At 29.9% G+C, this 14,071-nt stretch overlaps 1 protein-coding gene across 1 annotated transcript; it reads left to right on the top strand.

Annotated features, from left to right (window-relative positions):
• The first annotated feature begins 951 nt into the window (after nt 1–951).
• On the top strand, nt 952–4,774 carry Osi6 (Osiris 6). The gene is made up of 2 exons (XM_023446447.2): nt 952–1,210; nt 2,374–4,774. Exons 1-2 carry the CDS (start codon nt 1,061–1,063, stop codon nt 3,091–3,093), a joined length of 870 nt encoding a protein of 289 aa, XP_023302215.1. The 5' UTR covers nt 952–1,060; the 3' UTR covers nt 3,094–4,774.
• Nucleotides 4,775–14,071: the final 9,297 nt, after the last annotated feature.

Below are 14,071 nucleotides of genomic sequence, written 5' to 3'. Positions count from 1 at the left end.
CTAAAACATTAAAGCTTTAAAAATTTTTCTGTTTATATTATTAATGGATAATTTCGAAAATGTAAATGAATCACACACAATACACATTAAAGCTAAGAAATATGTATGTATGTACTACGTAAAAAATCTTACGAAATATGTTTTTTATGATATGTTTTAGGCCCAGTGTGCGTCATTTAAAGTTCACTGATGTTGTTAATGATGATGTTCATAATATCGAGAAAGAGAGTTTACAAAATATGGAGAGTAATGAAGAAATGCGGAAAGAAATGAATGACAACAAAAGTGTAAGACCAACTCTTTCTGGCTTATAATTGTTAAAGCGTACAATGTGTGAGTGTGATCGTGGTTATCTGTGTGTAAAAACGTTAAAACATTTTTACTTTTTACCAAATTCTTTGAGCCAATACGCTTTTGTTACTGCAATCGTAGTTTTGTTATTTATACATTTACATTGATCTTTTGTTAAAATGTTGGAATTATGTCTGTGAGGGGGGTTAGCGTCACTGTTGACACTCTTTTTGTTTGTGGGATTATTGTTGAGCATTTTACCAGGTTAATGCGAGAGTGCGAATGTGCGGGGCTAAACGGGGGTAAGATATATGAGAGAGTTTGTGTTGTTTACTAATAATGACATATGTAGTAGGTAGATAGTTTTGCCGTTATTGTTGTTGGTGATTTCTGTATCATTACAATACCCTTAACCATTTTACTTCATGATCAAGAGCAATATCTACTGTGAATGCTGCTGATGTTAATGATGATCATGGGCATGGGCAACAGCAATGGCAATGCCAGCCAGCAGCAGCAATACCAACAGCAACAATAGGTTTATCATTGGTTGTTGTATATTTTGTTGGTTTTCTTTTATAGGTTTTGCATAATTATATGATTTTTGTTGATTGTTGGAGACTGCTTAAAAACAGCCTGACATCGTCGAAAAATTATCAAACCTCAGCTTGTTCCATTCGAATGAACACATAGTGATTTCGGTGGTGTTTTAAATAAAAAGAATATTTATAAAAAAAATTAAATAAATTATAAATAAAAAATATACAAAATGAAATTCTTTGTTGCTACAACTTGTGTGCTTTTATTAGCTTCCGGCATCCTTGCCAATCCCGCTGCCACTAAGGATAACAGTGGTGAACAAACAAGTGCCTTTGCCCACTGCTTGGAATCTGACTCAATTTCGTGTTTACAATTAACGGTACGGATTACTTAATATACCAACAACAACAACTAAAAAACCCTAAAGGATTATATAATTAAAAACAAAACAAACAAGAAAGTGAAAACTTTTACAAAACTTGAGAAAAATTAAAAAGACTTAAAGTGAATTAAAACTAAAAAAACTTTTGCTTAAAAATTTAAAATATTAAAGAAATTACAAAAAAAAAAAAAAAACTCAAACCATAAAAAGTTGTATAAATTACAAGTGGTATTAAATAATACAATGTTATATAACAAGGATTACATTTTCATTGTCTCAAACCCACAAACAACATTTAAAATATCAACCTTTAAAATGAAAGTGAAATTTCTCAGTGGATTATATCATTTTATTGACTTAAGAAAAAGTGAATTGAAAATCAAACCTTAACAACAAGTTTTAAAATATTACATAAAATGTTTCATAATAATTAGTATTAAATAACCTTTTTTTAATTTTTTGAAACACAACCTTGTAAAGAATTTTAAATATTTGCGTGTTATTTTGCTTTGTTCACTAAAACTTATTAACTTTTCAAAATATTTCATAACAAGTGTTTCCTCACTTTAAGAAATTTCAGAAGTGTTTTCAAAAATCTCTTTTAAAAAAAACCTATGTGAAAGTTTCTTTGTGAAAATATGCTTTTAATTTCAATATCTTAAATATTTTTTATAAAAATTTGTTCTCTTCAATGTTTTATTTCCAAAAATTTAATACAATATTTCAATTTTTAAAACATTTTTAAATTTTACTTTTGAAAAATATCTACTACTTTTATATTAAATATTAATATAATTTTTTTCCTAAAACTTCCACTTGTTAAAATTCTGAAACTTTTTAATTTCGTCTTAAGTGTTCAAAATCATGAAATTATTTTCAATAATTTCCATTTTTTTTAATATTACCTTTGGGTCTGAAAAGTAATTATAGCATCAATTTCAATAAAATTTTCAATATAAGAAAATTTAATTGAAAAGATAAGATTTTTTCACAATTCAAAATTGTTCTTGTTTAAAATTCAAAAGTTTTACCAAAATGTTAACGTTTTCATAATTTTCTTTGTAATTGTTTATTTTTTTTTTTCATTCGACTGCTTACTAAAAACCATCCCAGTCATTCAATAATTAAATATTTTTTTGTTTAACCTTTTCATTCAATAGCTCTTCCGTAAAGCCAGATCCATCTTCGAAAATCCCCAAATTGAATTGTTCGGTGGTGTCTCTTTGATCAAGGCTAATGAAGGTCGTCAAGGTAAATCTTTGGATGAAAGTGCTCGTGCCGTAGAAGCTGCTCCCAGCATTGAAGCCCGCAACTCTGAAATCGGCAATTATATGTTAACCAATGCCAAGAACTTCTTTGCTGAACGCTCATTGAACTTCAACTTTGCCAATGCTGCCCGCTCTGTTGCCCGTGCCATTCCCGATGACATCAAGGCTGATTTACGTGAATTGGTTGTTGAATCCCGTACCAAGAAGAAGAAGTTGATCAAGAAATTCTTGCCAATCTTGTTGGGTGTCGGTGCTAAGGTTGCTGTTTTGGCTGTTGGTGCTATCTTCGGTTTGTTGTTCTTGGCCAAGAAGGCTCTCGTTGTCTCCGTTATTGCCTTCTTCTTGGCCTTGGCTGCCGGTGCTAGCAGTGGCTTGAGCCGTATCGGTGGTGGATCCGGTGGTCTTTTGGGCGGTCTCGGTGGTTTGTTCGGTGGCAAGAGCTCTGGTGCTGCTACCTCTGGTGCTAGCTCTGGTGGTTGGTCCTCCGGCGGTGGTGCTCCTACCGGCGGTTGGTCTTCTGGCAGCAGCTCCGGCTGGGATACCCATGGTGCCTACAGCTCTCCCGTTGCCCAAACCATTGCTTACTCCGGCTACAAGCAAGCCAGACGATAAGCTTTTTAAGAAACTTTTGTTTCTTTTAGGGTAATAATTATTATATATATATTTCGAACAAATTGAAAAAAAGCAACAAACACATCTAGGAACTTTAACGAAAATTTTTAAAAAACACAGAACGAAATAATTTATTTAATTATTATAATTTATTTTTATTTATTTAATTTATTATTATTTTAATTTATTGCATGAAAACAAAACAAAAAAAAAATCTTAAAAAAGTGCCTTAAAACAAAATATGAGAATTTGTTGAAATGTACAAACAATCTTTTGTTGGGTTTTCAAGTAGAAAATCTTTTACAAAAACCATATTTCCAAAATGATTTGATATTCTCAAACACAATTATGTTAGATTAAGCTTTAAAATTTTAACATAATTGGAACAACTTTTTGTTGAAAAATCTTTAAAATGTTCTATTAAAATTAATCATTTCTTTAATTTACAGCTGAAGAAACTAATTCACAAAATGCATGAATACTAGTCAAGCATAATGTGTATTGAAAATCTTAAATCATACTCCTACACTCAATCTATCCTAAACTATTACATTCTTTCTATTTCTAACAACTCTTTCTATTTATCTATCTATCTTTCTCTCTATCTGTTAATCTATACAATTTAACTCTTTATCTATTCTATTCTATTACTATTTCTTTAAATTTTACTCTTATTTCTATTGCTTTACCAAAAAAATCTATTTTTCTATCTTTCTATCTAACCATTTGAAAACATCTACAAAAGAAACGAAAAAAATACAAACTCATGACTTTTTCTAAAAAAAAAAAACTACAAAATCTCTTTATTTCTTTTTATATTTTCTAAATTTAACAAAACTTTTTTAAACTTTACGAAATTCATTAACACTTTTCGTCATTTCATCTACAGCAGCAGAAACTTTCTTTTCATGCCATTTTTTAAATATTTAAAAAATTTTTAAAACTTAGCATCATCATCATAAATACAAATTGTCATTTAAATGTTTAATTATTTTCTATAGAAAAAAATATTATTTTTTAAAATTAGCCTTTAACATTTCATCAACACCTTCTAATGAACCTTTTCTTATGCATGTTTATTTGTTTAGTTTTCCTTAAAAAAACTTCTGCTAATATTTCACTTCTCTTCTCATTAACAAACTTATGACTTTTTCAGTTTCTTTTCTTGTTACAATTTTTTTCTTAATTTTCTGTTTTTAATTTCTTTTTGCCTGCTGCCATTATATCAACATATTATTTTCATTAAACTGTCATTACTTTTTATATCACCTTTAAAAGTTCATTTCAGCCTACATTATTTTCAAGCAAAATAACTTTAGAAATATTTCTTTAACACCTTTTGATACTTAGAAGAAAAAACCTAAACTCTTCTTCATTTTTTTCATTTTTATCTAATTTGCATGCTCTACACTTCTTCATTCCTTCCTTTACCATCTTTTGCATTAATTCTATAAACAATATTTTAATTTCTCTTTTCATAACAAAAAAAAAATTGTTTGAAATTCTTTCTGTCACTTCTCTTTCGGTATCTATCTTTAACCCTGACACCAGTATCTCTATCTATATTTTTCCTTTAACCACTTGCAGCTTGAAAACACTTGAAAACCTATTTGTCATATTTTTCTTTTTTTGTGTATAATACGAATAAAAAAGCGAATTACTTTGCATTTTAATTACATTATTTGTTGTATTTTTATTTTATTTTTAAAACAAAAGTTGGTATAAAAAATAAGAATTATGGTCATAAAACAGTAAAAATTCGATATCATTAACTGGTAGTGTAGCCAAGAGATTTAACAACATTCTGTTGGAGGGTTAATAAAATTATTTAAATGTATTTTTTGTACCCGATATTGTACGGGTTGTAAAATTATAACTCACACTTTTTATAGTTATTTCATTACTCCACACACGCGTTAAAGTAGAATATTGGTCCAAAACAAATCCATGTATTAAACATTGTGATATCTAAGGTGAGAACCACGTAATCCAATTACGTACTACATCAGACCAAAACTAATCCTATACAAAAATTATGCATTGCATCATGCCTATACTACATAGGACTACTTAACGGATCATGGATTCTAATAATGTATAGTAGTAGCTTTGGGATAACCAAAATGGTTCATATACTCAAATAATTATAATTTTTGAGGGCATGACACATGTCTGCTCATTTACTCCAATAGTGTTAACATCCGCGAGAAGAATACGGGAACTAAATCTCGAAAATTCGACTATACATATGCACTCGGGCACAACTCCAAATCACGTGGAGTTGATATGGGTTCCAGGGCATGAGGGCATAAGAGGAAATGAAATATTGATGAATACACAATCAAAAATGTATATTCACAGTCTCCTGACGGCCCAGTCAACCTAGTCAGCCCAGTCATCTATCATAATTGATAGGGCTTTGAGTGAGATGGAACTCAGGTGGTAAAATATCACAACTTGTAGAATATAGAATGCTCTGGTCCACATTAACCGCAGATAAGACTAGAACTCTCTTGTCTCTTGGTAAGAACTCGGCACTGATGTCGAAACTATTTCCACGAAGAAGTAGAATCAATAAAACACCTTCTAAGTGACTTCCCAGCCTTACACAGACTACACCTTTTTGGTCGATTTTTTTTCAACGATTTGAACTGTCTCAGAGATGCGTCACTAGTAAACATGAAGTAGTAAACATGAAGTTGTTAGGGAAGGAAACTATTATCTCAGCATAAAGGAGAATGGGCCTCAAGGATTCGACAGTACTCGCTTTTTAGCGAGCAACCTACGTAACCTAACCTAACATAAATGAATAATGAATAATATTTTTGAAGGGTCAGTTCCTATGTCTATTTTCATTAATCTCGTTTGTTTGGTATTGGAAAACGTAGGTCCATGATTTTCCCTATCATTCCCAACAAGAAAAATATAGACCGGTTCATAATTGAGCGTACGGATCTATTATGGCTCAATCATGGTACATTAAAGATAAAGCTAAACTTTGAATTGTTCCAACAAAGCAAGTTTTTATACTTCTTATTAGTGGATTAGTTTAAAATGTGCTGTACACCTTTCCCAGTGCCTCTAGTGTAGATTAAGCTCACGACCTCCGGTCTGGCAAATTAGAAAACTGAAGATACATTACATCCGATTAAGGATTTTCAAATGTGAAAAATAAATTAATGAACAAACAAACTGATTTATAATACTTATATTTACATGGATTACAAAAATGTTTCATAGTACGTGATTTTAAAAATGACGGTCATCAACATTTGAATTACGTAAATAAATATTTTGTATAAGAAAAAACCTTCCGCAAAGGACCAATAAAAATATTCAACGTTAATAGAACAGGAGTTAATATTTTACAATAAGGTTAGAAGGATTTAAATTGCCACAAGAGAATAAATAATGGAGAATAATGGTAAACTCATCTTTAAACTAAAAAAAAAAGATCGGTTCGTGATTTAGTCTAGCCTACATAGACATGTCTTTCGAAATGAATAGTAATAATACAACAGTCATGATAAAATCAGCTCAGATCAGTTATGTGTGCTCAGAAATCAAGGTGTAAAGTTTGATGAAAATTGGATCAATTTGATCAGTATAAAATACACTCATAAATGGCTTTAAAAAAATTGAGTTTCTGATGAAATTCACCGATTGTGTTTTAAGTAAATCTTTGTCATATTACCAAATTATCTTAGGTAATATCTACGTATTAACCAAGGTCCCCTAAGAAAATCAGTTTAAGAATTATAATTGACTTACAAATTTTAGTACCGCGATGAAATTCGACATGAGAGAGTTTTATATGAATGTCATGTATTGACTTATTCGGACATGCTTTCTGACTGTCTCTTTGTAAACTAGTTAGTAACAATTAATTTTATTTAGTCAACATTTTAAGCTTACCTAAACTTTCCCCCACTACTTATTTTCTAAAAGCCACGCTTCTGTACTCAAACAATTAAAAGATTGTAAATAACAAATAAAAGCTTTTACGTTCTTTTAAATTGTTGCCCGCACATTATATATCAAAAATTTTGGACATTTAATTTATACAAACGACTTTGTATACAAAACTACATGTCGTGCCGTATTTTCTATGTCTGTTTAAGTGTGAGTTTAATTTACTCACAAAATTCTCTGACCCAGTTTCGTTTTCTGCTTAAGACGCAGTCACAACAACGTAAATGTTTAAACGTTTTCTTAAAGTACTTAAACATGATTATAATACCAAAATAAAAACAACATAAAGAAGCAGTTCCAAAATTCAATCTTTGAAGTGTGGTAAACTGAAAACAACAATGTCTGTCAGATATCACAGCAAGACCGGTAGACAAATGTATATATAGTGGTAGCAATAACAGTAGAAGAAGCTTCAGTAACACAATACAGCATCTATGGCAGTAATTATTTTTCTTTAATAACGTATGACAAGATTTAATGTTCATACATTTATGAAAATTTTGTTGTATGCATGTATGTTCATTAGACTGACTCGTTCAGTATGAAACTTAAATTTTTTTTTTGTTCACTCAAATTGACGGTCAACTTGTATGGGGGCTAGGTGAAATATTTTTAAAAGGTTTACATGAACACACAGACAAAGTTTAATCGACCCTTTAATAGGCCCTAGACTATTTTAAAATTGTGCAGTTCTCGAGCGAACATGAATACAAACTTTTAAAAATATTTCGAACTTTTAGAAAACAGTCTAGCTCACAAACGAAGACTAGGTCCAAAATAGTTTGCAAAACTTTATATGATTAATAAAGTTATATTTTGAGAAAGTAACTTAATCGAAAATTTTTGTGGGTCAGTCTAATGTACACATGAAATTTTAATTTTCTTCTCTTTATGTTAAAATGATTTAAACATGACGTTATATGAATGTCTACATGTAGTTATGTACCATTAATAATTTAACATATGTATAGGTATCATTTAGCAGTCATTTTACATTTAACAGTAGTGTTAAGAAAAATAGAAACAATTTTAAAATCTGCCATCAACTCTATATTTCCCGTAGCCCAGCCTACCCATACAAATATATCTCTAAACGGTTCCAAAATAGGGGTCCACGGACCCAGGGGCTCAGTAATAACATCCTTGGGTTCCGCAAACACAAAGAAAAAAATCAGAAATTAAATAATATTCTGCTTTTATAAATCTTAATATGTAATGAAAAAAAATGTTTCTCAATATTCCTTAGCCCAGCCAATACATACAAATATATCTCCAAATACTGATTAATGCAACAGTTCTCAAATGGAGGTCCACAGACCAGATCCAGACTGATAATGTTCTCGGAACCTTATCAAAAAGTAAGTAAAAGTATTCTTATTTATAATGGAAAAAATTATACATTTCTGAAACAGAGTTGATCATATTAACTTTATTCGTTTTCAGTATGTTTCCACCAAAAAATAACTTCCATAGAAGTGAAAAAGAAGTAGAATTTACTCCATAAAAGTACTGAAAAAGACCTAAGAAGTGATGATTTTAACACAGACTTGTCATAGGAGGTATGTTCTTTTTATTTGATTCCAAATTCTCTACATCTGAAGTCATTCTTAGGAAGTAATTTTTATTCTTCTTTTTTGGAAGTTATTAGGATGTGAATTTGTAGAATTCAATTAATTTGTCTCAAATCATATTAACATATATAATCTACTAACTGCAAAATAAAACAAGTAAGAGGTTATAGTCGGGCGAGGCCTACCATATAATACCCTACACCAGTATACGAATAAAATGCGATTTAGTTTTCATAGTAAATCACATAGTTGAATTGTACTTTGCCTCAGATATACTTAAGCCATGTATTGTTTGTGGCCTCCGGTAGTTTAGTAGTTAGTGTTCTAATCTGGTAGACCGGAGGTGGTGGGTTTGATTCCCACCTTAGGCACTAGTTAAGCAGCGCACAACAGACTTGATAGAGGCCTTGGTGTATTTGATGTGTATATGTACATCCTCTTTTCTACCTAACTAACTAACTAACTAACTAACTAACTAACTAACTAACTAACTAACTAACTAAGTAAAATTTTGATTAGGCCTTTTTATAGGGGTCATCAAGGCTAGAACAGAACTTGGTTTTGCAGCTTTTTGTCGACATACGAGTATATTAAACATAAATATGAACGTAAAAGTCCTATTCGGCGGGTCCAGTTGTATGGGAGCTATGTGAAATAATGGGCCGATGTCAACCGCTTCTTCTACGGTAATATGTACCAAATTTCATTGAATTATCTCCAGTAGTTTGACTACAAGGTTTACATGGACGGTCAGACGGACGGACATAACTAAATCAACTGAGAAAATGATTCTGAGCCGATTGGTATACTTTAAGGTGGGCATATGTCCAATATTATTGTGCGTTACAAGCCCACTAAAGTGGTGTTTTGTGTAATGAGTTTATTTAAAAAAAAATCAGTACAAAAAATATACCTTAAATTTTAAAAAAAATGGATTCTTTCCGCTTCTTTAGAAGACAAAAAAAGTGATCCACGGGAGACCCATTTGTTTAGCTATGCCGTACAAACAAAGCTCTTTTATATATATTTTTATTAATCCTCTTGGCTGCTAGTTTCTTTGTCATATTTGTTAATGAGGTAATGTTAATTTTTTTGGTTTTCATTTTGCTCTCAGTTGATTTTTATTTAAGGTGAGTAAACTTTATATTTCATACGTTTATTAAAGGTGAAAATTATTATGTGTATGGAACTTGTGTGCTCTACACACATAATCTGGTCCGACGTAGTAAAGGTTAATAAAGTGTATATTTAAAACAAACACAATTTATTTATTTTTATAAAAAGTGAATTTAGGAAAATAATTATATAAAATATAACATAATTTAATACAAAATATGAGTAGGGCATTAATCATGTCGTTCTTACCCCCTTAACCACAGCTATTAACGTATATTTAAACATTTATAAAATCAATTTTATTAATACATATTACATATGTATAGGTAGGTATGTGTGTTATTGATTATTTTTTATATTATTATTGTTTGTATATAATCAATTCAATAGTATTTTAGTTGTTTAACTCATAAGTATATTCACCACACAAAAAACCGTTTAAAGATGAACAAAAATAACAAACGTACAAATTTGTTATGGATGCTGTGTTAAATGGAAGAAGAAAAAAAAAGCGAAAGTTATTTTGTTAAGGTAGGGTCATTATGCCCTTAAAATCTATGATGTCTTTTTATTTTGTAATATGAAATTTCCCTTTTTAACAAAGTAATTTGCTTAATGTTATTAACTACTAGTATTGTAATGCTATTTTTAGAATAACAAATACCTAAGGAGAAATTATTCGTAAATGTTTTGAAATGTCCAATAATTATAATAAATTAATTAATTTTGATGGTTTCCGTAATTGTTATTTATAACTAGCTATACCCAGTGTGCTCTAAAAGCAATATTAGTAAAAAAACTAACTCTACGATTTTGAAGATTCTAACTACAATAGTAAAATTTGAAGATTCTAGCTCTAATAGCTTCTTAGACATACGAATTTTTCTATTTAATTCAAGTGGGGGCTTCAAGCTCCCCAGATGAAAGTCCGCCCTTTCTCCTTCGAAATGTTCAGATGAATATTAAAGTAATTTATGTAAAATTTAAAAAATCTGGTACTATTAGTTTCCTAGAAAACCAAATTTTGTATTTAAATAATATGGGAGATGCCAATTCCCCTATTGAAAGTCCGCCTGATTTACTCTAAATGTTCAGATGAATGTCAAAATTCCTCGAGTAAAATATGAAGATTTTAGCTGTAATAGTTTCTCAGATATACGATTTCTTCTATTTCTTTTTCCACCAATATGTTCAGATCAACATTTATTTTCTAATTGAAAAATTTAAACAATTTAGTTCATTTAGTTTCCCAGGTAAACGCTAACCTCATAGGTAGTCCGCATATTAATTAACCAAAATGTTTAAATGCTCGCTAAAGTAACCAATATAACGAATTTTTCATTTATTTGAAAGAGCTGAAGTTTTAAAAATGAAGAATATTTTTCACAATATTTCCCGTAGCCCAGCCAACCCATACAAATATATCTGTAAATGATTTCAAAATGGGGGTTCACGGACCCAAGGGCTACGTATAAATATCCTTGGATTCAGCAAACACAAACGAAAAAATACAGAAATTATTTTTGATATGTAATGAAAAAAAAAAAAATGTTTCCCAATATCCCTTAGCAAAAAGGGGTCCATAAACCAGTTCCAGACTGACAATGTTCTCGGAACCATATTAAAAAGTAATTAAATGTATTCTTATTTATAATGGAAAAAATATACATTTCCGAAACCCTCATAGGTAGTCCGCCTATTAATTAATCAAAATGTTTGAGGACTCTTACTGATATATTATCACAAATATACTGTTTTTAAATTTTCCTTATATGGGCGTGGCTCATCGCCCACTTGAAATTTCAAAATAAGACATACAAGATTACGTTGTGATTTAATTTTTCTAAAGAAAGCTCAGCTCTTTAATTCTTTTCCTTTAATAGCTTTTTGGCCGCTACGTTTTTAAAAAAGGTGGGCCAAGGTAAAGTAAAATCAAGATTGACAACCGTTTCCCTGTGTCGAATTTCATTATGACACCGACATTTATGTTATGAGCGTTAAAGTCATTTCTTGAAGAGGATTTTATATGGGAAATAGGGTCAATTGTTAACCGATCTTTTCTGAATGACTGTACTATTCTGGAGCAGAATAGACATATGGGAAATTTAGTATCAAGTGAACTAAATCAAAAAAATATTTGCACCAAGGCACTGTAGTTTCAAGTTAAAATATTGGTGGACTCGTTCTCTCAATCCAAAGATCTGTATTTGTTTTTAACAAACTTTCTACAACTTTTATGACGATTTGGTATCTCTGAATCCAGAATATTATGAAAGCAGTTAAAATTTTACTGCATGGACATTTCTCGAGTATTCCTTTTAGACATAAATGTACTTATGAACGGCTTTTTTATTAGCATGTTATACAATATTGCAGTTTAGGATAAGGTGGCCGGCTGGTCTTGGTGACAATTTTACATCAGAGAAATTTCTGGGAGATAAATATAGTGATTGGACGGCCATCGAAGGTCTTGTTTATTGACAAGCTATATAATATTGTAAAATAATAATTTCTTTTTTGGGACCCAATTTTAAGGGAAAAAACTGGACAAAGGTGGGTCCAATGAATATAAAATTTACATTGAAGTATGGATTTCTATGTGGTAAAATTATGGAACAAATTTTCTATGAGAGATTGATTTATTAACCTTTACGTTATGCATCAATGTATTAAAAATATAATCCAAAATTTGTTGAACTTCTCTTCTATCAAAAAAAAAGAAAAAAACGAAACAACCATTTGCAAAATCCTTTTGCATTGGAAGAGAGCACTTTGTTAGCTACCGATAAAACTTGGTTCTTCAAATGCAAAAGACATTGATTTTCTTATTTTGTCCACCTAGATTTTGATTTAGAACCACAGTGCAAGGTTAGTACTAGTTTTAAACAAATATTTAAAAATAATTAAAAAATTTAAAAGTGCAAAAATAGCTTTCTAAACTCCTTTTTCTAGGACCAATAGGATTTCAGATCTGTCATGTTTATTAATTTATTTTTATTCACATACTCAGTAATCTCACAATATACCATTACGTATTTATGAGTTAAGGGTCCTACAATTAAAGCTATATATATACATCAAATCTTAATTTATACACCTAAGCCTCTATCGGGACCGTTAACCAGGACCTCAAGTGACACCAACTCTGGTCTACAATACTAGAACACTAAACATAAACCTGATGGACGTCTAAATATAGGTAATTGGGTATATATAAATGTATACATATTCTCTATTTTATCATATTCCTGATGCTAGGTACTTATTCATAGCAGCTCAATCGTTCAAATTTGGTGTTTCTGTGTTTCGAATTTTGGGTGATCTTCTTCTCAATACTTCAATATGTTCTTTATTAAGCTAAGACCTGAACCCTAATTTTTATGAATGCTTACTTAAACTGCGACATCTGTAAACAAACATCAGTAACTAAGTTTGGTAACAATTCTATTCACAAACCTGAATAGAAATTATAGCAGTTTTCTACTTCAGTAATTTTATATTGCCACACTTCTCTAACACTTTGCAATATTTGCAAATAGTATTTTGACACATAGTAAGATCGTGTAGATTTTAACGATACAAACGCGAAGATGGGACGGATCTTTAAGTAAACATACGACGGGTGGTAAAATTTTAAATAGTGATAAGCAGGCCAAGGATTTCTATGCAAATACATGTTTGTAGTCAGTAACTCAAAATAACGTTTAACTAGTTTTCTCTTCGAATCAAAGAATTTACTATAAAATGGCATCGATTTGTTGTTGCATATTTTGCTATAAATGCTTAAATTGCATATATTTTGCATATTTCCAACATTTTTATAGCATATTTTGCAAATTTTTTAATTTTTTATGTTTTTACAAAAAATTTGGTATTTTCATATTTCGATTTTTTTAAATAAATAACACCAAATTTCGATTTAACAACAAAATACTAGATTCTATGAAATATAATTTTACATAGTTTTATTTAATTTTTAGACCCACAATAGTGCGAAAGGAACTTTAAATTTGAGATCTGACTACTATTAATATGCACCTTCACAAAGAAATATTTTTGGTGCATATTTTTAAATTTTTAGTGCATATTTTCCCATTTTATAAGCATATATTTTAGTGAATGATATAAATACTAATAGTTGTTAATCAGTTATGAAGAAAAGACTGGTGGAAAATTTTGATACATATGGGTTAATAAGTATTCAAAATGGAGTGTTTCCAATTTAATGATTACGTTTAATTAAAATTTAACGGTACAATACAATTTTTGTATAAAAACTAAAAGTAATGAAATTCAACTGTTAATTTATAAAAATATAT

The sequence above is a fragment of the Lucilia cuprina genome, chromosome 4, assembly GCF_022045245.1.
Source record: "Lucilia cuprina isolate Lc7/37 chromosome 4, ASM2204524v1, whole genome shotgun sequence".
Classification (NCBI taxonomy): Eukaryota; Metazoa; Arthropoda; class Insecta; order Diptera; family Calliphoridae; genus Lucilia; species Lucilia cuprina.
The sequence above is the reverse complement of the archived record's forward strand: the minus strand, read 5'-3'. Positions and strand labels throughout refer to the sequence as shown.

Coding starts and splice junctions, on each gene's coding strand:
- Osi6 (XM_023446447.2), top strand. CDS start 1,061: ATGAAATTCTTTGTTGCTACAACTTGTGTGCTTTTATTAGCTTCCGGC. Junction 1,211..2,373: donor TTTCGTGTTTACAATTAACG/GTACGGATTACT, acceptor TTCATTCAATAG/CTCTTCCGTAAAGCCAGATC.